The sequence below is a fragment of the Equus przewalskii genome, chromosome 7, assembly GCF_037783145.1.
Source record: "Equus przewalskii isolate Varuska chromosome 7, EquPr2, whole genome shotgun sequence".
In the NCBI taxonomy this organism is placed as follows: Eukaryota; Metazoa; Chordata; class Mammalia; order Perissodactyla; family Equidae; genus Equus; species Equus przewalskii.
The window spans coordinates 6,627,530-6,651,844 of record NC_091837.1 but is presented as its reverse complement, the minus strand read 5'-3'; the positions used below and the strand labels follow the sequence as shown (position 1 = coordinate 6,651,844).

The 24,315-nt window shown below is 53.8% G+C and overlaps 2 protein-coding genes across 33 annotated transcripts in view; one reads left to right on the top strand and one right to left on the bottom strand.

Annotated features, from left to right (window-relative positions):
* The window catches only part of SFI1 (SFI1 centrin binding protein), a 90,184-nt gene extending 89,303 nt beyond the window's left edge, over positions 1 to 881 (top strand). For 16 of the 24 annotated variants that reach the window (XM_070628444.1, XM_070628438.1, XM_070628457.1 and 13 more), the window contains 2 exons: positions 460 to 571; positions 649 to 881. In XM_070628444.1, coding sequence (XP_070484545.1) covers positions 460 to 571; positions 649 to 753 — 217 coding nt within the window. In that variant the 3' untranslated portion in view covers positions 754 to 881. The remainder of the gene's footprint in view (positions 1 to 459; positions 572 to 648) is intronic. The other 8 variants (XM_070628441.1, XM_070628446.1, XM_070628459.1 and 5 more) reach the window with 1 other exon arrangement.
* PISD (phosphatidylserine decarboxylase) overlaps positions 827 to 24,315 on the bottom strand; it is a 38,513-nt gene continuing 15,024 nt past the window's right edge. For 2 of the 9 annotated variants that reach the window (XM_070628474.1, XM_070628475.1), the window contains 8 exons: positions 24,216 to 24,306; positions 7,480 to 7,729; positions 5,550 to 5,715; positions 3,922 to 4,158; positions 3,580 to 3,718; positions 3,169 to 3,315; positions 2,720 to 2,880; positions 827 to 2,125 (listed from right to left, as the gene is read on the bottom strand). In XM_070628474.1, the coding sequence (XP_070484575.1) occupies positions 1,901 to 2,125; positions 2,720 to 2,880; positions 3,169 to 3,315; positions 3,580 to 3,718; positions 3,922 to 4,158; positions 5,550 to 5,715; positions 7,480 to 7,729; positions 24,216 to 24,306 (1,416 nt within the window). In that variant the 3' untranslated portion in view covers positions 827 to 1,900. Of the gene's footprint in view, positions 2,126 to 2,719; positions 2,881 to 3,168; positions 3,316 to 3,579; positions 3,719 to 3,921; positions 4,159 to 5,549; positions 5,716 to 7,479; positions 7,730 to 8,047; positions 8,180 to 11,093; positions 11,218 to 11,905; positions 12,241 to 24,215; positions 24,307 to 24,315 lie in introns of those variants that run through there. The other 7 variants (XM_070628478.1, XM_070628480.1, XM_070628479.1 and 4 more) reach the window with 7 other exon arrangements.

The following is a 24,315-nucleotide window of genomic DNA, read 5'->3' as shown; positions in this document are numbered from 1 at the left end:
CTGTGGGACAGGGGACAAAACTGAGCAAAACTTTAAACTTGACTGGGTCAAGTGAAAGCCAGGCCAGTGGTCTACCCAGGAATTGATGATGACATGGGATGACGGTGCGGAGAAGATAGGCCTGGGCCGCAGGTGCAGTCAGCCATCCTGTCTTGCCTGTGGTCTGGGTGCAGAGCCCACACCCCCCATGCTCAGGCTCGAGGCTGTCCACACGAGCAGCGGCCTTGGAGGCTGAAGGGAAGTGGGCAGGTCCCGCACACTCAGCTCTGCACAGGGAGAGGGACAGGGAGGGTTTCTGCCTGGGCCCCCTGAGCTGCTGTCTGCGGGCGGTGGAGGCTGGCAGAGGAACAGGAACAACCCTCCTCTCTCCACCTGCATCAAATAGCTGCTGTTTGCTTCTCCCTGAGCCAAAGGCTCTGCCACGGGCCCAGCCAGGCAGCAGGTGTCTCACTCCCTCAGGTCCTATCAGCGGCAAGCGAGGAGCCTGCGCCGGTGGCTGGAGCTGAGCCGGGAGGAGCCCAGGCCTGAGGACGAGGAAGCAGAGCAGCAGGTGCAGGAAGAACTGCAGGAGGTGAGGCCCCAGGTGGCCCCTGGGACAGCTCCCAGGCTGTGCTTCCTCTCAGCTCAGCCCGTCCCTCTCACCCCCAGGTGGAACTGCAGATCCAGCAGCTGGCCGCTGAGCTCCAGGCCCAGCGCCAGCCCATCAGCGCCGGCATCGCCCGCCTACAGGCCCTGCGGCGGGCTCTGTGCTAGTCATCGCCCCGGGGAGGCAGGTGCTGGGCCTCACGGGAGGCCTCAGCCCACCTCCAGGAACAGAACGCAGAGCTGCAATGAGTTTTTTTATTTCAAATTGTTGCAATTAAATGAATTACTGTTCAGAAGTCTCCCACTTTTCATACAAAAATACTGTGCTACTGATACAGTTGAAAAAGTTCAAATGGCTTCTCCTGCAGGAGAAATTCACAGCATCCCCAGGAAACATGAGACCTGGCCCTGTCCCCACCATCAGTGGCTCCCCAAGGACTGTGCATCTGTTACCTGGGGACAGGTTTTCTAGGCACTGACCCCTTCCCCCAAACACACCAAGGCTCCTCTGCTTCCACCGCAAGCTCCTGAATCAATAGCAGCAACTTTCCCGTAGTCTCTGTGCGTCTGGACGTGGGAGGGGACACAAGCTCTCCCCGGCCCCATTCACTTTTTGGACACCATTCAGGTGGGTGCAGCAATTGGTCTTGCCCCCTAGGAAGCGGACTTGCCAGCTCTGGAAGGTCATTCACTGGGGCCTGCAAAGTGCCATGCCATTGTCACCATCCGCAGAAGATGCTGGCAGAGCCAGGGGTGATGCATTTAGCCACGAGTGCAAAGAGGAAAGACAGTTTTCCCAACGAGCAGGGTGGGGCAAACTTGGGACAGAAAGCTGTCACATTGAAGGCCGTATGGCCCTGCTCTGAGGGGGCAGCGCAGACCCAGTCAGTGCCGGAGGCACCTCACCCAGTGCAGGGGAGGCAGAGGGAGAAGGCCAAAAAGCAGTGATGGGACGAGCAGCAAAAAGGTACATTTATCACTTATCATCTTAAAATGGAAATCAAGACCAACTGAACACTCAGCCAGGAGATGTTTATACAGTACGTTAAAAAATCTCCAAAAGGGAATCTGAGATCATCCCAGCCTGCACTTTCTTTCTCTCTAAGGTGGGAAGGGACGTCGTTGGTCTAGGGCAGGACGGGCTCTGACTTTGTCGTCTGCACTTGGGACAGCAGAGACAGAAGTCACCCACTGTCAGACCCCATGGCTCCAAGGTAGTCCCCTCCCCAGGACAGCCGCAGAGATTTCCCTCAAAAAGACCCTCACATTTCTGTTTGGAAAAGATTCCTCAGCAGCCACAGCCAGGAAGGAGGCTCTAGAGGGAGCCCAGAGCCTCCCCAAATCGGATTTTCTGTCCCGCCTTCAGCTTGAAGTTGAAGTCCTTGGGGGCCTCAAAGATGAGCACGATGGTGGAGCCCAGGTTGAACTCGCCCAGGTGCTCGCCCTTGCGCATGGGGATGCCCTCCTTGTTGGCGTGTGTCACGAAGCTGAAGTCGTTGTAGGAGCCCTTGCTGTACCTCGGGCTGTTTGTGTGCAGGTCCTGGGGGAGGTCAGGGGGCAGAGCATGTGGAGTCCTGCTCCCTGTACCTTGAACACTCATCTGGTACCTGTCCCCAACCCAGCTCGGAAAGGGAGGTGGAGACAGGGACTCGGCCCATGGGCTATGAACTGGGCCCCGGAGGAACGTGGTAATCATGGAGATCTCTGTTCTGCAGCACCCAGGAGGGCAAGAGGTGGTCACAAACCAACACCAAGAAAGTTAGCCCCGTGGGCTGGGTGGGCATTGGCTGCACCCTCACACACTCTGCCTCCAATCAGTACACCCCACCCCAAACTCAGTACTCCTCTGTGGTTCTCGGCAGAAGCAAAGGGCCAGGTGAGGAGGTTAATTCCCTCCCTCTCCAGGCACCTCCAGATGGGCAAGTGGCCGCAAATCTGGGCAGCAGGGGCACCAGGCAGAGCAGAAGCTCAGGGCCCAGGCCTTCCTCGGGGCAGCTGCTCAGCAGAGCCAAGCCTGGCAGGGGACACACCCTCCTAGAATTTATAGTCCCAACAGACTATACATAGGAGATGGGGTGAGGAGACCATGAGTGGCCCAGCCTTTGGCCTTCCGTAGGGTCTGAGCTCTGCTTACCCTGTCGAAGTAGATGCGGATGGAGCCCACATTGGTGGCCCCCACGGCCGTCAGCGAGAAGAAGCCATGTTTCCAGTCCCCAGTGAGGACCACTCGCTCATTGTGGCAGAAGAGCTCTTTGATCCAGCGGGCCATGCCAGGGTTCACGGACATCAGAGAGCCTGTGGGGGCAAGGACACTGCCACTCCCGACCCAGTAGGAGGACCAGCCTCCCGCAGCCAGTGTGTCCACTCTGAGACAGCCCAAGACCCAATGTCACCCCATGTCATCGCAAATGCAGAGCGGGCTAGACCCCGCCCTGCCCCCACTGCCCATGCTTGGCCAAACTAAAATAGTCAATTCTGGGCCTTGGCAAGCCAAATCTGGAGGCTGGGTCCCCTCACACCAAAAAGCTGAGGACCTCTGAGGCCCAGGGAAGCCGCTCCCACCCACGTGCAGCCCTGGCATACCTGGGAAGTGGCGCCGGTGGGAAACGGTCCAGTCAGTAGGAGAGTGGAAGCAGTGGTAATCCCCGGGAGCCAGGTAGATGACGCAGTGGTACAGCTCGTTCCCTTCCCGGGTGACCAGCTGGCTCCTGAAGGAGCTACAGGAGGTGGCTGAGGGGGCAGACACCAGGGCCAGACTCTCAGACAAGCACCCGAGGCCGCCTAGCATGGAACCTGCGTGCAGTCTGGGCACAGGCTCCAGGGAGGCCCCGAAGCTCCAGGCACAGCAGTTCCAGGACCACGTGCCGGCCCTCAGTTCCGATAGCCTTCCCAGCATCCCCTCCCTCCCCCACCCACTCCAGTCCTTCATCCTCTGATGTCCAGCCCAGCCACACTGCAGCAGGGCTGCCTGGCTGTGACCAGGCAAGGACCCACCTGGTGGGAAAGGCAGGTCCTCCGTGGAGGTGCGCGGGCCCAGGAATGACTCCAGTGAGTAGGTGACCCCCTTGACCTGCTCCACTTCACAGTTCTTGACCTGCCCAAAGTTGAGGATCTTCCCGTCCGACGGGCTGATCTGGAAGGGCCAGGAGAAGCTTGCTGCCAGGGAGGGGAGGGGGCGGGGCGAGGGGACACAGGCAGGGCCCTCTCCTCCCTGGGGGCACAGCCCGGGAGCGGTGCCCACTGGGCCACCTGTGGAGGCTGCTGGGACTGGCTCCCAAAGGCACAGCGGGAGTCCCGTTTCTGGAGGGAGGAGTGGAAGGCAGGGCGGGGCCTCACCACGCTGTGCAGGCCACACACAGGCCGGGCCTGCGGCTTCAGCTTGCGCCGGAAGAACTCGCTGAGGTTGCGATAGTGGTGCAGGTCCTCCACGGCGGCCTCCTTCATGTTCACCCCGAAGGTCCAGATGTACAGGCTGTAGACGGGCCTGCGCAGCCAGTGCGGCAGCTCCACTTGGTTGAGGCGGCCCCAGGCCCGCGACAGCAAGCGCGTCGGCACTGACTTGTACAGGGCCACCTGCAGGCCACAGGCAGGCAGAGTTGGCCAAACTGCATGCCCACCCCACGTCCCCCTAGTCAGCCAACCCCCACGATGGCTTTGTGATGTGGTTGTTTCTCACTAGGAACTGGACTGAGCTTCCCAAATACTCTCACAAACTGAGTACTGGCCGAGGCCGAGACCATGACATGGCGTCTTACAACTCAGGTGTTCCAGTCTAATGCAGAGGGCGAATAGCAACCGGCCTAGTCCCCAGGGAAAGACTGGCCAGCACGTTCTTACTTCTTGAAGGGGGGACATTAAGGGATCTGATCGCGTCCCAGAGAGAAGCTTTGGCAGGAGGCGGTGCTGCTGCCTGTGTCCTGGACTGGTACAGAAAGGAGGCCCCGGGGGCATGGGAAAGGCTACGAAGCCAAAGCAAACACGCTCATCCTAACAGGAAGCAAGGAGAACACCCACAAGTTCCCCAGGGTTGGGACTTTTGCATGCAGATGCGCTGTATCATTGTCGTCTGGGCCAGCACTCAGAGGGCCTGGACTCGCCATGCCGGGAGCTCAGAGGCATTCTCCAGAGACTGGGCCAGTCCACAAAGCTGGAGGGGACTTGGCCCCCTGAGGCTCCTCTGCTGGACCCTTCAGCCGAAACTCTCAGGGCCAGGTGACCTGGAAGGAGCAGCCTCTTAAATCTCAAGTGCTGCTGCCACAGTGGAACCTGCCTCTAATCAGCAGCAGCTGCTTGTCTGAACACAACCAAGGCACCAAGTCCCCAAGGTGTAAAAGTAATTTCATTCCAACTTTAAACACCTCTACGAGGTATTGAATTACTGACTCCCACAACTCCTCCCAGCTGACACCCATCCGCTGGAGCGGCCCAGGGCTGCCATGTGACCTCAGGTCTAGTGGCCAGTGCCCCCTTAGATGCCCTTGAGCTTTCAAGCCCTCGAGACAACCACCTGGGTGGTCCAAGGGCCCAGGAGCAGTTTCCTCCTTGTGGTCAGCCTGTCCAGAGAGCCCAGGGCTCCCAGGTCCTGGAAGGCATCCTCACCCTAAGGGCCCAAGAGGTTCCAGCCTTCCTGAACCACCCTCCGGCAGCCAGGAATTAATCTGGATTCTTCTGAAAATCACCTCTAAGCTCTCTGCCTGAACATAGGAAATCAGATACCATTTTCTGAATGCCCAGTGTAGGTTCCTTCCAGAAGCAGAGCCCCTAACGGCGCGAATGCAGGCAAGGAGAGCAGGTAGTGGGCAGCAAGCCCTTGGTCAACTGTCTGCGGGCCACCTGGCCACTGACCAGCCCAGCCTTCTCAACTGACTTGCCTTTCAATCTGACAACTGTCTCCTCGAGCTCCTGGGCCCCAAGCTCAGGCCTGCCCGGGGGGAGGGCCAAGCCAGCAGTGCGCACACACTTACCCTGCTCACGGGCCTCCATCCCACCCGGCTGAGCGGTCTGAGGGCACCAAAGGGCAGGAGGTAGTAGAGGACCGTCAGGGGCCAGGAGCGCAGTTTCAGTGTGGGTCTGGACATGCAGCTCAACTGTCCCAGCCTCCGCCTCAGTGCCAGCTGGGGGAAGTGCAACCTGCAGGGCATATGTCCACGCATGGCCGGGGTCAGTGGCCGGGGTATGGGAGTGACTAGGAGGCCCCGCCCCACCCCAGGCCGTGCCATTCCTGTCTGCCCCACCCTCAGCAAGCTCGCCCCTCAATGGAGTCTGGCAGCACTGGCTGCGCCCCTTCAACCCAATCCCATTCTGAGTTGGAGGCTTGGCTGCCTCTGGTCGGCAGACTCACTTCCCGGTCTCTCCCATCTGCCTGCCAGCTGAGGAGAACGGGAATCAGAGGCAGCCGAGACCAGGTCAGGCCCAGGACCTTGCAGCCAGAGCAGCCTCTGAACATGGGAGGGGCCCCAGCAAGGGCCTTCAGGGCTAAGTACCACCTGGGCCCAGCACGGGGAAGACCGGGTGCAGAGCCGGCCTCTCAGCGCCCCCGCTCCCTGGCCAGCTCCACCCGCAGAGGCGCTGGGAGATCTAGTGTCATGACCCTGAGCCCTCAGCAGCGCAGCACAGCACAGCACAGCACACGGCAGAGCGGGTGCCACTGCTACCACCCACTGCAGGATCTGGGAAAACCCCTCCATGGCTCCAAGCCTCCTTTCCTCACCTGATAAATTAAGGGACTGGCCCTGATAAGACCACAAAGGAAAACAGACAAACAGGCACATGCACACGGACACGCACGCCTCCCCCCACCGCCCTCCCCCCAGCAACGGCTACTGCTTCGTCCATCTGTATGGACTTTCTACATCAGGCCAGGTTCTCCAAAACCGATCCAGAGGTTGGTAGGGGGAACCTCCCCAACCCGCAGGCCACCTCCCAGGTCTGCTGGGGCTGCACATCTGACCCAGGCCCCTCCTTTCAGCAAAGATGGGTGGGCCTTTCCCCAGACCCCACCAGCCCAAATTCATTGCATTCAGCACAGGCTCAGCCTCACAGGAGTTGCAGAGGCTGGGATGGGCCTTTCCACAAGAACCCTGGCCTGCAGAGGTACAACTATGAGGCCCGAGTCCCCCTGTCACATGCCTAGGCCCTAGAAAATGCTCTTGAGCCCCAGTGTAGCCATCAGGAGAGCACACTGCCACCTACTCTGAGAATGTCCCCAGGCCTCAGTTTCCTCATCTGCAAAAAGACTGCATTCAACTGGACCATCTAAGGCCCCGTCTGTGCCTGGGCACTCTCACATAAGCCGTGTCCTCTGCCCCAGTTGCTGAACAAACCAAGGAACAAAGAGGCACCCCAGCTGATACTAAAGCAGAAAACACGGAGCTGAGCTGACGGCCGGCCCCGCAGTTCCACGATGGCAATGGAAGGCGCTGCATCTCCACAGCTGCCCAGATTCCCTGGTTCATTCTCTTCCCCCCACCCCCACCCCCCCGCCCCCATCATGTTTTAGAAAGGTCCAGAAGGCAGTAGGGACCAAGCAAAGCCAGAGAAATCACTGCTCTCCCGCAGGGTTTCCCTCACCAGCCCTGCTCTCTGCAGAAGCACAGCAACCAATCCTGAGGAGCTGCCACCCTCCTGAGCGGGGTGGGGGCACCTAGGGGAGGGGGCCTGGAGCAGCAGTTAAGGTGAGCACAGACACAGGGCCACCAGCCTGCTCTGCCTCCCCAGATACCTGAAGCGGGCTCTCCGACTCAGGCCCCCCGGGGCGGGCCCCTCCAGCTGCGGGGGCTGATCCCCCAGCCCCCTGCCACCACCTCCACCGCGGGGCCGCTGGACATGAACTCTAACCTTCCGGAGGTCGTGGCGGGGCACAGTGGGGTTACGACGCGATGGGCAGCTTCTCACCATTTCGCTGCGCGGAGCTCAGGTCCTCGCCGCGCCTCTGACTGACACATGGTAGGCGGCGCAGGGAGGGCGGCGCCAGGCACACTCGCCTTTGTTCCTCCTCCTTCCTCCCTTCCCCCCAGCCAGAGGCGCTCCTGCGCTGTCACTGCTCCACGGGCTCTGCCTCCGCCAGGCCGCCTGGTGGCTGGCGGGCCGCTTCCCCGGCTTGGTTCGGTCCGGCGGCTCACAGGGCGTAGGTTACAGGCCAGGGCTATTGCAAAGACAGGCACTGGTCACACACCTGCTCAGTGAGCCGAAGGCAGGGAGGGGACCAGGAACCTCTCAGCCCAAGGAGCACCAGTGGGAATCTGAGCCTTGCGCTCCAGGAGGGCACCCAGCGTCAGCCAGTCTGCGGCTTGGGTGGCCCCTCCCTCCCCAGGACCTGACCCATTTTCCATTCAGGTGACAAAGTAGCATCTGAGGAACGAGGGAGCGGGAAGGAGAGCACACTGAGCAAGACCCTGGGCGTCTGACTTGCTCTGGCTCTCTCCTCACTGCACCCCACCCCCAGCCTTGGGGGCCCCCATACCTGGCACCGACCCCCCAAGGCCTCCTCAGAAGATGAGCACCTGGCTGACCTCAGGGAAAACAGCGTGGAGCTGAGGCCGGACTGAAGCCCAAACAGCTCCACCTGCCCTAATCATCTCTGCTTCGAAACAGCACTGTGGCCAGCACTTGGCCGGTGGGCCCTGCCTGGCCATCTGCGAGGACACGCCCAGCCTCCACAAAGCCCCTACAGTCTGCCCTCACAGATAACAGTGAAGGAGGACAGCAAACATTGCACAGTTGTTGCTGTCTCAGCCCAGAGTAGTCAAGGCCCCGGAGATGTCGCCCACCCCCTGGCCTCCAATCCCAAACGCAGGCTGGAAGGGGCAGGCACCTGCCACCACCTTTAGATAAAGAAATGTGGGCCCACTGCTGCTCCTAAGGTAGGGAACTGACCAGCCAAGGACCCTATCCCAGGGCAACTCCGACACCCCCAGAGCCTAGGCACTGCAACAGAGCAAGAGGCCCCAGCTCAGACATGACTCTACCCAGACAAGGGTGGACGGCTGACGCACCGGCACACCCACCTCAGCCACGGCACTGAGAATGCCGGCCTGGCACCTGCCTGCAGAGTCCGTGAGTCCCTGCGGCTGCCGTGGCTGCCGGGAGCCCCGGGGCAAGGCTGACTAAGATCTGGACAAAGTGCGGATTTCCAGTCCTGGCTGAGGAGGTGGTAAGGCCTGGCCCACTCCAGACCCTCCAGCCGAGCTCTCCCCAGGCCACTCGCCTCACCGAGTGGCAGAACAGCTCACTGCGGGGTGCCAGGCAGGAGGGCGCCCACTGCCCAGGCTTCACCCAGAAGCAGACTTGTAGTGTAAGCCTCCTCCCGCCCCGAGGACAGGCCCAGGGCCCACAGACACCCTGCTCCTGCCCCAGGCCCACGCTGAGCCTGCCACTGACTTTCCCATCCACGACAGTCAGGTCTCCTGGATCATACTGCCCACCTACTGAGCACACATCTCACCGCACCCCAGCCCACCAGGCCCTGAGGCCTGGCACTGGCTTCCTGTCAGTTCCCCAGGGAGACAGGCCCAGAGGGGTGACAGGTAGTTGGGGTTGAGCCTGGTGCTTGGCTGCCAGGATGAGGCTCTTTCCCCGACTCCAGAAACTCTAGAAAGCACAGACTGAGCGCATGCCCAGGAGTCACTGTGGGGGCCAGTGAGACCTTGTGGGAGGGGACAGGAGCCCCAGTCTCCTCCTGCCAGTTTTCCTCACTGTCCTACCATGTGGGGTGGTGGCCACCGCATCAGGGTCAGAAAAGCACATTCAGGAGCCCACAGACAAACCCAGCTTGGCCCAAACCCTCAGGTCCTCAAAGCAGATTCCCGCATGTACCTCTGCACTTCATTCTCCCCCAGGGCCTCCAATCCAGGGGCTTGGCCAGGCCAGGTAGCCCAACAGAGCAGGGAGGGCCCTCGCCCCTCCCCCTGCAGTGGCGGGAGCTCAAGGGGGACCAGCCCAAGGAGTGGCTGTCCTGGAAGGACTCTAGGAACTGCCCTGAGGGGCCAGGCAGGGGATCCTCACCCCCACAGTCCTGTCTCCGTCACTCCCCTACCTCTTCTTTTAAAGCGGGGCACAGAGACCAAGGTGTCAGGCTTCTCCCAAATCACCATCTGTGGGTCCAAAAGGTCCCCAGGGAGCAGACATGAATTCACCTGTCCCCCAGGAAACAGGCAACCTCTGTCTAGCTCAGAGCTGCAGGATGGAGGGAAGAGGGTCCCTAGAGGTCCCTCTTTGTCGCTTCCCAAAGACAGAGCCACTTCCTCGGCCAGGAGTGCTTCTGGCCTCCCCATCTCGGAGCCCTACCTGCCCTCGCCACCTGTGACAGCCCTTGGACCCCAAGCCAGAGCCTTCTCCCTTCTCGGGATCCCTGAGGGCCACTGGGGGCTCAGGCCCAGACAAGGAACCTGCAAGGAGGGCATCCTGAAGCGGGGAAGTGCAGACGCTTCCCTCTCTCAAGGACACTCGGTAGAGTTGGGTTTGGGGCTATGACCAGTAGGACTTTAAAGTCATTACATGGCCTAATGGCCACCCACTTGGAATATGAGAACGCAGAGTGGCTTTGGTGGAGGACAGGGACAATCTGGTTACTGCAATCCGGGCTGCCCTCCCCCACCCCCCCCCACCCCCCACCCCCCCCCACCCCCGCCCCAGGGAGCTGGGAAAGGCCTTGCAAGTCACAGGCGCCCTCTGGGTCTGTCTCCTCATCTGGAAAATGGGAAGTCATTCCTCCTGCTCAGCCCCGTGAGGCTCAGGTCATAGCTGTGACCATGGCCCAGAACAACTCTGCTCAGAAACCTCGCGCCTCACTTCTACCCAAGAGTTTGGTGCAGCTTCACCCCCCAGACCTGGAGGAGACCTCACCTCCCTCTCCGCCCACACCCTGGGAGGACAGAGGTTTGCTACCACTGGCAAGACGCAAGGAACAGGGCAGAGACACCAGTTGTGAAGAGGAGCCCAAATGGTGGGGCAGTGGCTGCTCTTCTGAGTAGGAAACAATGGCCAAGCAGGACCAGGAGTGGGGAGGGGGTCACCTTTGTCAGGATGTGCTGTTCTAGGGGTTCACACCCCAGCAGTGCTGCAACATCCCCTCACTGCCCAGGACAAGGGCAACAATACCCTCTCAGTGGAATGGAATGTTCCAACTGAAGTCCAGTGGACAGACCCAGGCCAGTTACCAGTTACTACAGGTTTTGGGGGGGCAGGGCGGTGCTCCTCCTGGTTCCCTTGGACCCTGGTAGATTCAGGTTCGAGTCTCAGCAAGGCCGGGAAGCCAGTGAGGGAGTCAGGACTGTCCGCCCCTCAACAAGCTCTCCCTCAGCACACTGTGCCTTGCAGCCTGCATGTGTCGAGCCGGAGACAACCAGAGAATTTATTCTTGCTCCCAGAGTGGAAATCTCACTGGGTGCCACGGTGCCCTCCTGAAGCTTCAGCAGAAACCCCGAGGGCCCCCAAATCCGGTGTCTACTGGCCTGACTTTCTCACACACTCCCACCTGGAGGGCAGGGCCGTTTTCTCCCCCAGCTCACCTGAAGCCAGGCAGCCGTGTCCCAGCCTGTGGAAGGGACACCAACCCTTCCTCCCCCGTGTTCCAGAGCTAGAAGCAGACAAAACTTCAGAAGTAGGGAATGGGGAAATGGCTTCTCCCCATGTGAAACAGGTGAGCCATCTTGGGGAAGGCTTGGGCAAGAGAGGAGGAAGCAAAGAGAAGGGCCCACAGGTGCCTCTTTCAAGTCAGTGGCGGGGATGCGTATGGGCCCAGGGCAGGGTGAGTGGAAGTGGGGACAGGACTCGCATGGGTCTTCCTTAAATCTCCCTAAGAAAAGGAATCTTCTTTCGGGCAATCCTCAGTGCCAGTGGCAACTGGAGCTCTGCGAAGGGCAGTGTGCCACCTCCTCCCCGCCCCTCAGGTAGGGACATGCTGACAAGTCCTAACACCTCCAGGTCCCACTGAAGAACAGTGCCACTTCCCTCCCCCTCTGGTGCTGCCCCAGGCTCTCTGGGCAGCGCTCAGGAAATGAGCCCAGAGCTCTCAGGGCAGGAGGGAACAGAGCCCCCGGCACGCCCAGCATTTCCCTTTTCCCCCGCGGCCGGCCTTACAGGCCAGGAGATGCTACAGGATGTGAAGGAAGTGAGCTCATCCAGCCACCTCATGACCATGTGGGACCAGGAGAAGCCCACAACTCCATCAAGACTGTGGGGTGGGCTCCTCAGGCCTCACAGCATGGGGCCCACGCTGGAAGGCAGTGACCCACACCCCAGGGACTGGACGGCCCTCCCACGTCTGAAAACAGGCCTTCTGGCTGGCGGGGCAGGGCAGGGCAGCTCCAAGAAGCCGCACCTCGGCCCGGGGAGGCTCACCCACTAGCAGGTGGTCAGGTCCGCTCTGCTTCCGCCCGGCCGGCAGCCGGGTAGCCGACTCGACTCCTGGGGAGGCCCCCGCTCGCTTGCTCTCTCGTTCGGCGGAAGCCTCCGGGTGGGCGGGCAGGAGGGCGGGGCTCGGGCTCCAGCCACTCAGACCGCCCAGGGGCGGGGGCAGGAGGAGACACCAGCCGCTGGAAGCCGCACTCTGCCCTCCCAGGGCGGCAGCCAGGCCCAGCCGCCGTACACAGGGCCCCTTTAAGAGGAGGGGCCAGGCTCAGAGAAGCCGGGGGAGAGCTGCGGGAAGAGGGTACCAGCCCTCTGGTCACGGGACTTCCCGGTGACGCCTCCTGGGGCTGGGGACCTCAGTCCGCAGTGATGGCCGGGCTCCCTGGGCTGTTGCCTCCCTCACCACTCCCCCTGACAAACATGCCCTTGTTCCCATCCCATCCGGGCCTCTGGGCAGGCCCGGGGCCTCCAGGTGCTGCTGACCTCACGGAGGGCCAGCTTCTGTGGACCCAGCAGAAAGCCACCTCCAGCCACCTTTTCTAGCCCTCGAAATGACAGAAGGCATCTAAGTCCTTGCTCCTTCTCACACCCCATCCTGAAGACACAGGCTGCCCCCATTCCCACCTACCTTGTCTCCTCCAGGCAGACACACCCTGACATACAAAATCCCCTGATGGAGACTAGCAAACAGGACCCAGTGGGCAAGGGCCACCCCGGGAGGAGCAAGCAGGCTTCCTCAGCTGGGATGAAGAGCCTGTGGGGTGACTTGTGGCATATCTTTCTACCCCACTAGACAGCAGAGCCCAGCCTGTGGGGTCAGCACCCTACCCCCATGCCCCACCAAGCACTCGGTCAACATGGGATGCAAGGAACCAGCTTAACATTTTTTAGACCATGGGAATGGTCTGATGGGGAACACTATTCAACCAAAGAAAGGATGTGGAATTCAGGAACCTGACCAGCATCTGCGTAGGTCACGCCCCAACGCAGCACACACCCAATGGTGAGTTTGCCTCAGTAGGCTCAGTCACCTCACTCTGGGCTACTGAACAAGGATACAACCCCAGCTACTTCTGCCCACTGAGAACTTAGTTTCTAAAGCAGTGTTCAGAACAGGAAGAGAGCCTGTGGGCCTTGTGAAGAGACAGGCGCTGGGCCAAGGAAGCCTGAAACAGGACACAGTGGCGTGCAGACACAGCCCAAAGCACCTGTCGTCCTCATCTGGATCCAGCCCAAGTAAGTGTTCCGTGACAAGATACAGCCCTAGGATGCCACAGCAGGGAGAAGATGGGTGGGGTCCTACCTCTTGAACTTCCATGATATTCGACACCTACAATGCACCAGTAGGAACAGGGAGGCAGGGGTGAGCTAGCAGAGTTCCAGCCCTAAGGGGCTCAGGTTCTTCCACGGGGCTGGTGAAGCCCTGACATGCAGCCTGCGCCTCACTGTCTGTCGCCTAGCCTGGGCCCACAGCATTCTCAGCCCCCGTGGGACAGCAGTCCTCTTCTAACCTCCAAGCAATCGCCAAGTGAGATGGGATAAAAAGGAGTTAAAGATGCTGACAGAGAATCCTAGCAACACTAAATCCCAGAAGACCATCCTGACTTCCCCAAAGCCTCCAGTACTTCCAGATGAGGCCCCAAGGGTCCCCTGAGTATAGAATAAACCTATCCCAAGGTAGACCGGGGTTGGGGGTGAGGGTGTGGATCAAAAGCCCAGGTTCTCATTTGCTGAGCAGCCTCTGGAGCATCAACACTCTCCCTGTAAAATGAGCAACAGGGCTGCTCCGCGTCTACCAGGGTTCCTTTACAACTATTCTAAGCCTCTCAGGCAGATTGGCATTTAGAAAACGCATAAACCCGACCATGGGTCTGCCCTGAAATTAGCCCTCCCTGCCTTCTAACCTGACCTCAGCCATGTATGTTTCAGTAGGGAAATGCCTTCTGATTCCAGACAATAGTTAAGAAATGACTTCTGGGAAAAACAAAAAACCCTTTGGTAAGTTTACTTTCCCACACGGAATGAAATCCCTTCCGGCCACTCTGGGTCCTTAACTTCCAGTCCAATTTGGACCTTGTTTGGACTCCCCTGGGTGGGAGTGCCACCTAGTGCCACTTGGAGGCTCTGCAGGCTCTAGGCCACTTGGCCACAGCACCTGCGGACAGGCCTCCCCGCTCAGTCAACCCACTGTAGCTCCCTCCTGAGTAACCTGATGCACTCCTGTGCCAGGGGACGGAGGGTAGTGGCAGGACAGGGGTGGCAGGTGCTCTCTGCTAATTCTCATTCCCTGGGGGCTGGTAGAGGTCCCTTGAGGAAGACCGGTGATGGCTGGTGTCCCACGGACAGGTTAGGAGCCTCACAGAGGCCTGCCAGGGAGCCCAGACAGGCATGAAGTGCCCTCAGGCCATTCCTCATCCACAAGCTTGTCCCAGCCCTGCTAAATTAAATTCTCCTCTTGCATTTGCAAATGTTTTTCAGTCCCACTAGCCCGCACAACTTCTCTGATGCCCCCTGGCCCATGCAGAGTCCTCCAGCAGCTCTTTGAGGGCCCTGCCCAGGCACCAAGGAGGGCTGGCCCGCAGCCTGATAAAGGAAACAAAGTGCTCTGAGGTGCAGCAAGCCCAGCAGAAAGCTTCCCACAGGGCCCTGTAGGCCTGAGTCGGCCACCCTGGACCCCTTCCAGCCCCACAGCTCAGCCTTCCTTGTTCCCATCTTCAGGCAGAGCCCTCTGCTCTTCCACATGCTGGCTGCTCCAAGTCACGGGAGGCAGTGCCGAGTGGCACAGGCACAGAGCTGGCCCTGGGCTGGGGGAGGCAGGGGACAAGCACAGCCTGAGCTTCCTGAGGGAGAGGCTGCCAGAGTTCCTTAAGGGCACTGGGAAGGAGGAGCCCTGAGCCCTACAAAGAGCCCAAGATTCTCTGAGGACAGAGCTGGGCTGGAAGGAAACCGCCCCTGACCAGGCGGGAGATCCACCTCCCTGCCACCTTGCCTATTTGCCCATTTTAACATCCACCATTGTTTTCTCAACACCTAGGAGGTAAGAAGTAAAAGACTGCGTCCCAAATCTCTACTCCCTGCCAGCACGAGACCAGGTATTCACACACATCACTCTCATTTAACAACTTGAGGAGGGAGTTAATAGCAGCCTGTTCACGCATAAGAAAGCTGTAACTACATGAAGTTTACAAACGTGCAGAACATGTTCAATACTGTTCAGGGTCATGGACAGCAGAGCACAGAAGAGCACGCTGAGGGCAGGCCCACGGGGCTCCAGCAGGCGGGCAGGAACGGACGCGGGGCAATGTGGAGAATGGACAGGCTGATCTCTTTATTCCTGTTCGTGACCCGGAATGGTGCACCACACACTTTTTAAAATTCTCAACTGAGGTTAGAAATAAGGAAACAGTGCTGTCACAGGGAGTGAGATGCAAGCCAGCTTCTAACTGAGGCCTGTCTACACGCTCGCTCCCCAAACACCTCAGACCTCGCCACAAGCCCCCATGGCCAGGCCAAAACAACAAATCTGCATTGTTATTATGCTCGATCTGTCCAATCAAGGGGTGTGCACGTGGGTAACTCTATTCTCTCAACTTCTTACTCTGTTCAAAAGTGTTCACAATAAAAGAACTGGAAGACTTTGCTTTGAAGAACAGAAAAACCTCTAAATTCTATTTCTGGGGAGAAAAACCCAAGATCGCATTCCCCACGCAGAGCTTCTCCTGCTCTGAGGTAAGGCGGAACAAGCCAGGCCCGCTCTCAGGGTGCCCCATCACCCACTGCTGCTACTTCAACACAGGAACTCAGGACCAAACCACTTATTTCCTGTCCACTCAGCCCAGGTCCATTCAGCACCCTGAGTGCCCGGCTCCGGGCTGGGTGCTGGTGTTTGAGAGAGAGCCCTTCACGCCTGACGGGAAAGGCCAGCTGCCAACCACAGCTCACCCTGCAGCCACAGGCCCTCTCATTTCCAGAGTCCCCTCTGAGCCTTGCAGAAAGAGGAAGACCGCGTGGACCACTTCTACTCCAAAGGGCCCATGATTTCCATCTGGCCAGCTTTTCCACCACATGTGCCTCTGTCCCCAAGTCCAGCAGCCAAGGAAGAAAGGACACCTTGGGAATGCTAGAGACCAAGGGGAGTCTGTCACCAGATGTCATCCCGCATGCAACTCAAATCACCTAGAAGTTCACAGGAAACCCCAGAATCACCAGGATGCACACCTGTGCACTCCCCCAGCCCATCTGACATCACCTGGTAACTTTAGCTTTACAGACACTACACTCTTTCCATGCCTCTCACTAAGTACTTCTGAAGGTTTTGTTCCCCCTTTCTGACTTATGGGGACAAAAGGACAGCACATCTGAAATCACAACTGGCACATGAACGCAGAACACACGAAACATCAGGCACATTCGCTGCCCTCCATCCTCTGTCTGTGCTGTTCACTCAAAGCCAGCTCTCCACAGAGGCCCCCATGTCAACCACCCTCCTCCCTAAGGCCAAACGCCAGGCCTTGGGCAGTCCAAATGAACGGGCACTTTGACCACAAACCCAGGGCTCTTCTAGGACATCATGGGTTCCTGAAAAGAAATCTGTAGCAGCATCTCCTCTACTCCCGGTGCTCTGACTGCCTACAGCTCCTGCTCTAAGGGCCGGGCATCCTTGTGGTCTGACCGGGACTGAGAGCCTTGTTTCTGGAGGACCATGGATTCCTTGTTCCATGCCATTCAATCTAAATGTTCAATTTAAGTACTCTGAACCAATTTAAACAGAGTCTAAACATGTGAAAAATGCTGAAGTGGACTCACATTTAAAGAAAAGCAAATTACAAACCATATTAAGGTACCAGAGTCTTGATGTTCCCTATTTCCTCCACAGCTCTCACTAAAGAACTATTCTACCCCTCCATCTGCTCACGTCAAAAATCACAAGTCATTTTCCATTTCTCTCTCCTTCCCCCATCCAATCCATGAGTGCATCCTGTCCACTCTTCCCTCAAAACACACCCAGAATCGAGTCCCTTCCCCTCACCTCCACTGCACCCACCCTGATCCAGGCCACCAGCACCTTCTTTTGCTGGGATATTGTCAGAGCCTCCCAACAGCTCCCCTGACTCCACTCCAGATCCCCTACAGTCTGTCTCCACAGCAGCCACACCAGAACCCAGGTCACTCAACTCTCACTCAGAGGACAGGCCCACGATGGGGTCCTCCAGCCCTTCTACCTCTCTGCCCTCTGTGCCTCCAGCCACATGGGTTCTTTGCTCTTCCTCAACAGTGACAAACACACTCTGTCCATCTTAAGTCTCAGCCTGAACTGCTCTCCCCTCAGATGCCCCTCAGCCCGCCCTCTGCTCCTACAGTCTCCACTCACCCACTCACGCAGCACTGAGTGAGGCCTTCCTTCCCTGACTGCCTCAGTTGCAGCCTAGCTCTACCCAGTCCCAGACACCTGTGCCCTTCACCTGTTTCAGTTTTCTCCATGGCATTTCAACCACTTGACACGTCCACGTGTTTATCTGCTTCTTATCCATCTCACCCACTAATAATGGAAGCTCTCTAAGGTCAGGAACTCTGGTTCTATTCACTAGTGGATCCCTAGCCTCTCAAGAGAGCCTGGCATATAGGAGGAACTCAAAGATTTGCTGAGTGAAGGAGAGAATTCAAGAAGACAGGAATCATTTTCATCTAGGACAATTTTTGTTTTGCTGACATCCAGTGTGGTTCATGTACTCAACAACAACAACTACAAATGGATACAACAGCTTTAGAAGCCAAATACATATCACAAACCACATAGGTGTCTAGACTATTGCAGACAGCAATTCCACATGTACGTATTCACCCTGAGGAAAAGATCTATATGCAAAGATGTGCTCTACAACAGTATTCACAACGGCAAAAACTACTGGTGCACCGGGGCTGGCCCCGTGGCCGAGTGGTTAAGTTCCTGCGCTCCGCTGCAGGTGACCCAGTGTTTCGTTGGTTCGAATCCTGGGCGCGGACACGGCACTGCTCATCAAACCACGCTGAGGCAGCGTCCCACATGCCACAACTAGAAGGACCCACAACAAAGAATATACAACTATGTACTGGGGGGCTTTGGGGAGAAAAAGGAAAAAATAAAATCTTTAAAAAAAAAAAAAAAACTACTGGTGCACCAAAATCGATTGTGGTAGTAGAGCCACTTAAAAGTGCTTTCACGCGGTGTTGCAAAATCATCATACACAGCAATACATATAAGGCAAAAAAGGCAAGATACAAAACAGGTATATCCATTTAAAAATAGACACAAAGACAGGAAGTGAATGCATAAAAAATAAAGCCCATGATTATGCAATCGCAGTCATATGGTCAGAAGGGGTGGGAATCACGACTGTCCTGTTTTCCAACATTCTGTCACAGTGTTATATCAACTCTGTCACTTAAAAGAGAATGCGATTGATTTCCACAAGGGTGCCAAGACCATTCAATGGGAAAAGGACAGTCTTTTCAACAAATGGTATTGGGAAAACTGGATACCCACATGCAAAAGAATGAAGTTGGCCCCTTACCTTACACCATATAAAAAAAACTCAAAATCGATCAAAGACCTAAACATAAGACACAAAACTATAAAACTCTCAGAAGAAAAAAGGAGAAAATCTTTGCAAATAAGTCAGCAATGATTTCTTGGATATTTCACCAAAAACACAGGCAATAAAAGTAAAAATAAATTGGACTTAATCAAAATTAAAAACTTTTGTGCACCAAAAGATAGTATCAAGAGAGTGAAAAGACGATCTATAGAACGGGAGAAAATATTCACAAATACATATAGCTGATAAAGGTCTAAGTATCCAGAATATATAAAGAACTCCTACAACTCAGCAATAAAAAATAAACCATCCAATTTAAAAATGAGCAAAGGACTTGAATAGACATTTCTTCAAAGAAGATATATAAATAGCCAATAAGCATGTGAAAAGATGCTCAACATCATTAGTCATTAGGGGATGCACATCAAAACCACGAGATACCTACTTCACACCCACTAGGATGACTGCTGTCGAAAATAAATAAGTGTTGGTGAAAAATATATAAAGAACTCATACAACTCAACAACAAAAAAAACAAACAACCTATTCAAAAAACGGGCAGAGGCTATGAACAGAGATTTTGCCAAAGAAAATATACAGATGGCCAACAGGCACATGAAAAGATATTCAACATCACTAATCATCAGGGAAATGCAAATCAAAACTATAATGAGATATCACCTTACACATTTTAGAATGGCTATAATTACCAAGATAAAAAACAACAAATACTGGATGTGGAGAAAAGGCAACCCTCATACACGGATGGTGGGAATGCAAACTGGTACAGCCACTACGGAAACCAGTATGGAGATGTCTCAAAAAGTTAAAAATAGAAATACCATCCGATTCCACTATCCCACTACTGGGTATTTATCCAAAGAAGTTGAAATCAACAATTCAAAGAGACTTATGCGCCTCTATGTTCACTGCAGCATTATTCACAACAGCCAAGACATGGAAGTAACCAAAGTGCTCATCAACTGATGAATGGATAAAGAAGGATGTGGTACATATATATATATATATAGTGGAATACTACTCAGCCATAAAAAAGACAAAAATCGTCTCATTTGCAACAACATGATGGACCTTGAGGATATTATGCTAAGCAAAACAAGCCAGACAGAGAAAGACAAACACTGTATGATTTCACCCAGATGTGGAAGATAAACAAATACATGGACAAAAAAAACAGATTAGTGATTACCAGAGGAGAAGGGCATTGGGAGGTGGGCATAAGGAGTAAAGGGGCACATATATATGGTGACTGACAATAATGTACAACTGAAATTTCACAATGCTATAAACTATTATGACCACGATAAAATAAATAAATAAATAAGCGTTGGTGAGGATGTGGAGAAATTGGAACCCCCATGCACTGCCAGTGGGAATGTAAAATGGTACAGCCACCGAGGAAAAGTTTGGCAGTTCCTCAAAAAGTTACACATAGCATGACCATATGATCCAGCAATCCTAGCCCTCCTTGTTTGTAATGAAATCCAGGTGACTTTACACCAATAAAGAGCTAGGTGCTCTAAGGCTGAGAACCAGAAAGGAGGGAGCCATGCAGAGAAGAACTCCATAAATCTACAGAGGGGTTCCCCTGAGTCCCTTGCTGAGTACTAAGCATTGACTTTCTAGAGTTAAATTCCATGAGGCTGGCAAAGAATAATCTTTGTGAGAGCTGAAAGCCAAATAATTCCCAGAGCTCACACAGGACCAGGAGACATCTGCATTTCAACCAGACAGATAGAAATTCCTCACTGTATTTTACTCAGGGCATTTAGGAGACACCCGAGAAGGGTCACACCTTAGTACAGTAGCAGGGCTAAACCAGCCCAGCATAAAGACTATTCTAAATTCATCCTAACAAAGCTTCAAAACAAACCTAAAAGGATCAAAGTGATCCACAAATAAGCTGACTGCTAGAATAAAATCTAACACTATTCAATGGAAAACAACAAAATCCAGCATTCAAGGAAAGCAAAACTCACAATGTATACTGAATCAAAATAACTAGACATGTGAAAAGGCAAGAAAACAATCAGGAAGAGGGTAAAAAATCAGTCAATAGAAACAGATCCAGAAATGAGAGAAGATAACGAAATTAGGAGAAAAGGACTTTGAGATGGCTACATAAACAAGTACAATACACTCAAGGATTTACAGGAAAATATGAGCATAATAAGAGAAATGGAAGACATAAAAGAGAATCACTTGAAACTTCTAAAATGAAAAAGAGTCTCTACAATGAAAATTTCTACCAAAAAAACTACTAGAATAAGTGTATTTAGCAAGATCACAAAAACTCTCTATATTGCTAATAGAAACACAAAATGGTACAACCACTTTCAAAACAGTGTGGTAATTTCTCATAAAGTTAAATATACACATACCTGTGACCAAAGAATTGTACTTTTAGGTATTTACACAAGAGAAATGAAAACAAATGTCCACACAAATACTTATACTCAAATATTCATATAGACATTATACATAATAGTCAAAAGCTGTAAATAACCCAAATGTCCACCAACAGATAAAGGATTAAAAATAATTTGTGGTATATCCACCCAATGAAATACTACTCAGCAATAAAAAGGAACAATCTGTCAATATACGCAATATAGATGGATCTCAACATTATCGTCAGTGAAGGGGAGAAGATCCAAGATGGCGGCGTGAGCAGACTTCTTTGTCTCTCTCCCTTCGAATCTACAACTAATTGGACATTCATCGCTTGACAAAGGATATCTATGTAGCATCTCAGGACGTCAGAGAGACCCACACTGCTATACATCGGAAGGCGGACGGACTTCCCTCCGGGAGGAGGTGGAGATAGGTGAAAACTCTCCAACCCCGACCCCCGAACAGCCTAGAGCCTGCGGGCAGCTTTCTTCCAGCGGACGCCCCCAGAACATCGCCGCATGCCAAGGGCAGGAGGGAGCGTACACCAGAGGAGCGACGGTGGAAACAGGTGAACAGAGCCCTACCTAAGCCCCCCGCAATTACACCTGAGCCCAGAGGGAAGCTCCAGAGTTACATACCGGAGGCAGTGGGGAAAACCCCTACCCGCCATTAGCAGAGAGGTCCCGCCCAGTACCCACAACGCTTGGGGGCTCCCGGAGAGAATCCCAAACGGCGCGCCAGCCCGCCAGCTGCTGCTGCCACCAGCTCCGCTGACCAGGCTTTCACCCGGGAGGGGCTCAGGACTACCAGAAATCTCCTGGGAGAGGACTGGGGCTGGGTGGAGCTCCAGTGGCTGGGTGCGCGGCCCAGGGGAGAAACTCTAGAGTTCCATCCTGGCAGCAGGCAGAGTCTTTACCGGCCATTATCAGAGAGGCCCCGCCCAGCATCCACAATGCTAGGTGAGCTAACCACAGACTGCAGAAGATGCCCATAGTTCTGCTGTGACCTATAGCGGACAAGCGAGATTTTGTGGGCGCCGACAGTGACAGAGCTGCAAATATAAGTGATCCTGCCCCTGGCCGCTGGGAAAGCCCATAACACTGCTGCAGACCCTAAGGAGGGAGCACGTCTAGGTGGTCTGCAACAGTAGGCACCAGCAGTCTGAAGCCCCCTTGTGACGGCCCCCACAGCTGAAGAGGGAACCCACAGGACCACTGTGACTACGAGGAGGGGCCCAGGCCCAGTTAGCAACAGCTGATAGGGTTCCTGGTTGGTGCAGTATAAACAGCTGTCCCTCCACCACACCAGTAGAAACAAGTGGAAGCAGTGACTAAACTCTATCTCTATGTGGAGGCACAAATCTACACCATCAAGCAATATGAAAAAATATATTAAATCTCCAGAACAGAAGGAAGATGACAAACACACAGAAAACAATCCCAAAGACAATGAAATATACAACCTAAATGATGATGACTTCAAAACAGCCATCATTAAAAAACTCAATGAGTTAAAAGAGAATTCAGACAGACAACTCAACGAGTTCAGGAGCTATGTCACAAAAGAGTTCAATACTATAAAGAAGAACCAAACAGAAATACTGGAAATGAAGAACACAATAGAGGAGATTAAGAAAAATCTAGAGGCACTGAACAGTAGGGCCGATAATATGGAGGAAAGAATTAGCAATTTGGAAGATAGGAATATAGAAATGCTGCAGGCAGAGGAGGAGAGAGAGCTAAGACTAAAAAGAAATGAAGAAACTCTCCGAGAATTATCTGACGCAATTAGGAGATGCAACCTAAGGATTATACGTATACCAGAGGGAGAAGAGAGGGAGAAGGGGGCAGAAAGCCTATTCAAAGAAATAATGGCTGAGAACTTCCCAAACCTGGGGAGAGAGATGGAACTTCATGTGACAGAAGCCAATAGACCTCCAAACTTTATCAATGCAAGTAGACCAACCCCAAGACATATAGTAGAGAAGCTAGCAAAAGTCAATGACAAGGAGAAAATACTAACGGCAGCCAGGCAGAAGAAATTAACCTACAAAGGAACCCCCATCAGGCTTTCAGCAGATTTCTCAGCAGAAACTTTACAGGCTAGAAGAGAGTGGAATGATATATTCAAAAATCTGAAGGACAAAAACCTGCAGCCGAGAATTCTCTACCCAGCAAAAATATCCTTCAAATACGATGGAGAAATAAAAACTTTCCCAGATAAACAAAAATTAAGGGAGTTCATTGCCACCAAACCTCCTCTTCAAGAAATGCTCAGGAAAACCCTCATTCCTGAAAAATCAAAAAAAGGAAAGGGACTACAAAACCAAGAGCAAAGGAGATAAGTAGAAGGACAACAACAGAGAGTAGCAGGTCTACATCAGAACAGACTAAACCATGGGACGAGAAACAAAGGAAATTGAAGAGAACCAGAAAACAAGACATAAAATGGCAGCGGTAGACCCCCACATTTCAATAATCACTCTAAATGTAAATGGATTGAACTCTCCAATCAAAAGACACAGAGTGGCAGGACGGATCAAAGAACAAGACCCAACAATATGCTGCCTCCAGGAAACACACCTCAGCCCCAAAGACAAACACAGACTCAGAATGAAGGGATGGAAGACAATACTCCAAGTTAATAATGAACAAAAGAAAGCAGGTGTCGCTATACTAATATCAGACAAAGTAGACTTCAAAGCAAAACAGGTGAAGAAAGACAAAGAGGGACAGTATATAATGATAAAAGGGACTCTCCACCAAGAAGACATAACACTTGTAAATATATACGCACCCAACACAGGAGCACCAAAATTTGTAAAGCAACTCTAACAGAACTAAAAGAAGACATCAACAACAATACTATAATATGGTCAGTGAAATAAACCACATATAACAGAGTATATTCCATTTATATAAAATTTCTCACAAGACAAATCTAACCTAAAGTGAAAGAAAGCAGATCAGTGATTGCCTGGAACCAGAGGTGGATACTGACTGCAAAGGGGCACACGTTCTCCATCTTGAGTGTGGCAGCACTTACACAGGTGTGTAGATTTATCAAAAGCCAATGAACTGTATGCTTAAAAAGGGTGTGTTTTATTGTATGTAAAGAATACCTTAGTAAAGCTGACTTAAAAATTAAATCATTGTAGTAGCATTATTTACAATAGTCAAGACATGGAAGCTACCTAAGTGTCTAGTGAGGTATGGATAGATAAAGAAGGCATGGTATGTGTGTATATATATAATGGAATACTATTGAGCCATAAAAATGAGGAAATCTTACCATTTGTGACAAGACGGATGGACCGTGAAGGCATTATGCTAAATAAGTCAGACAAAGACAAATATTGTACCATCTCACTTATATGTGGAATCTAAAAAAG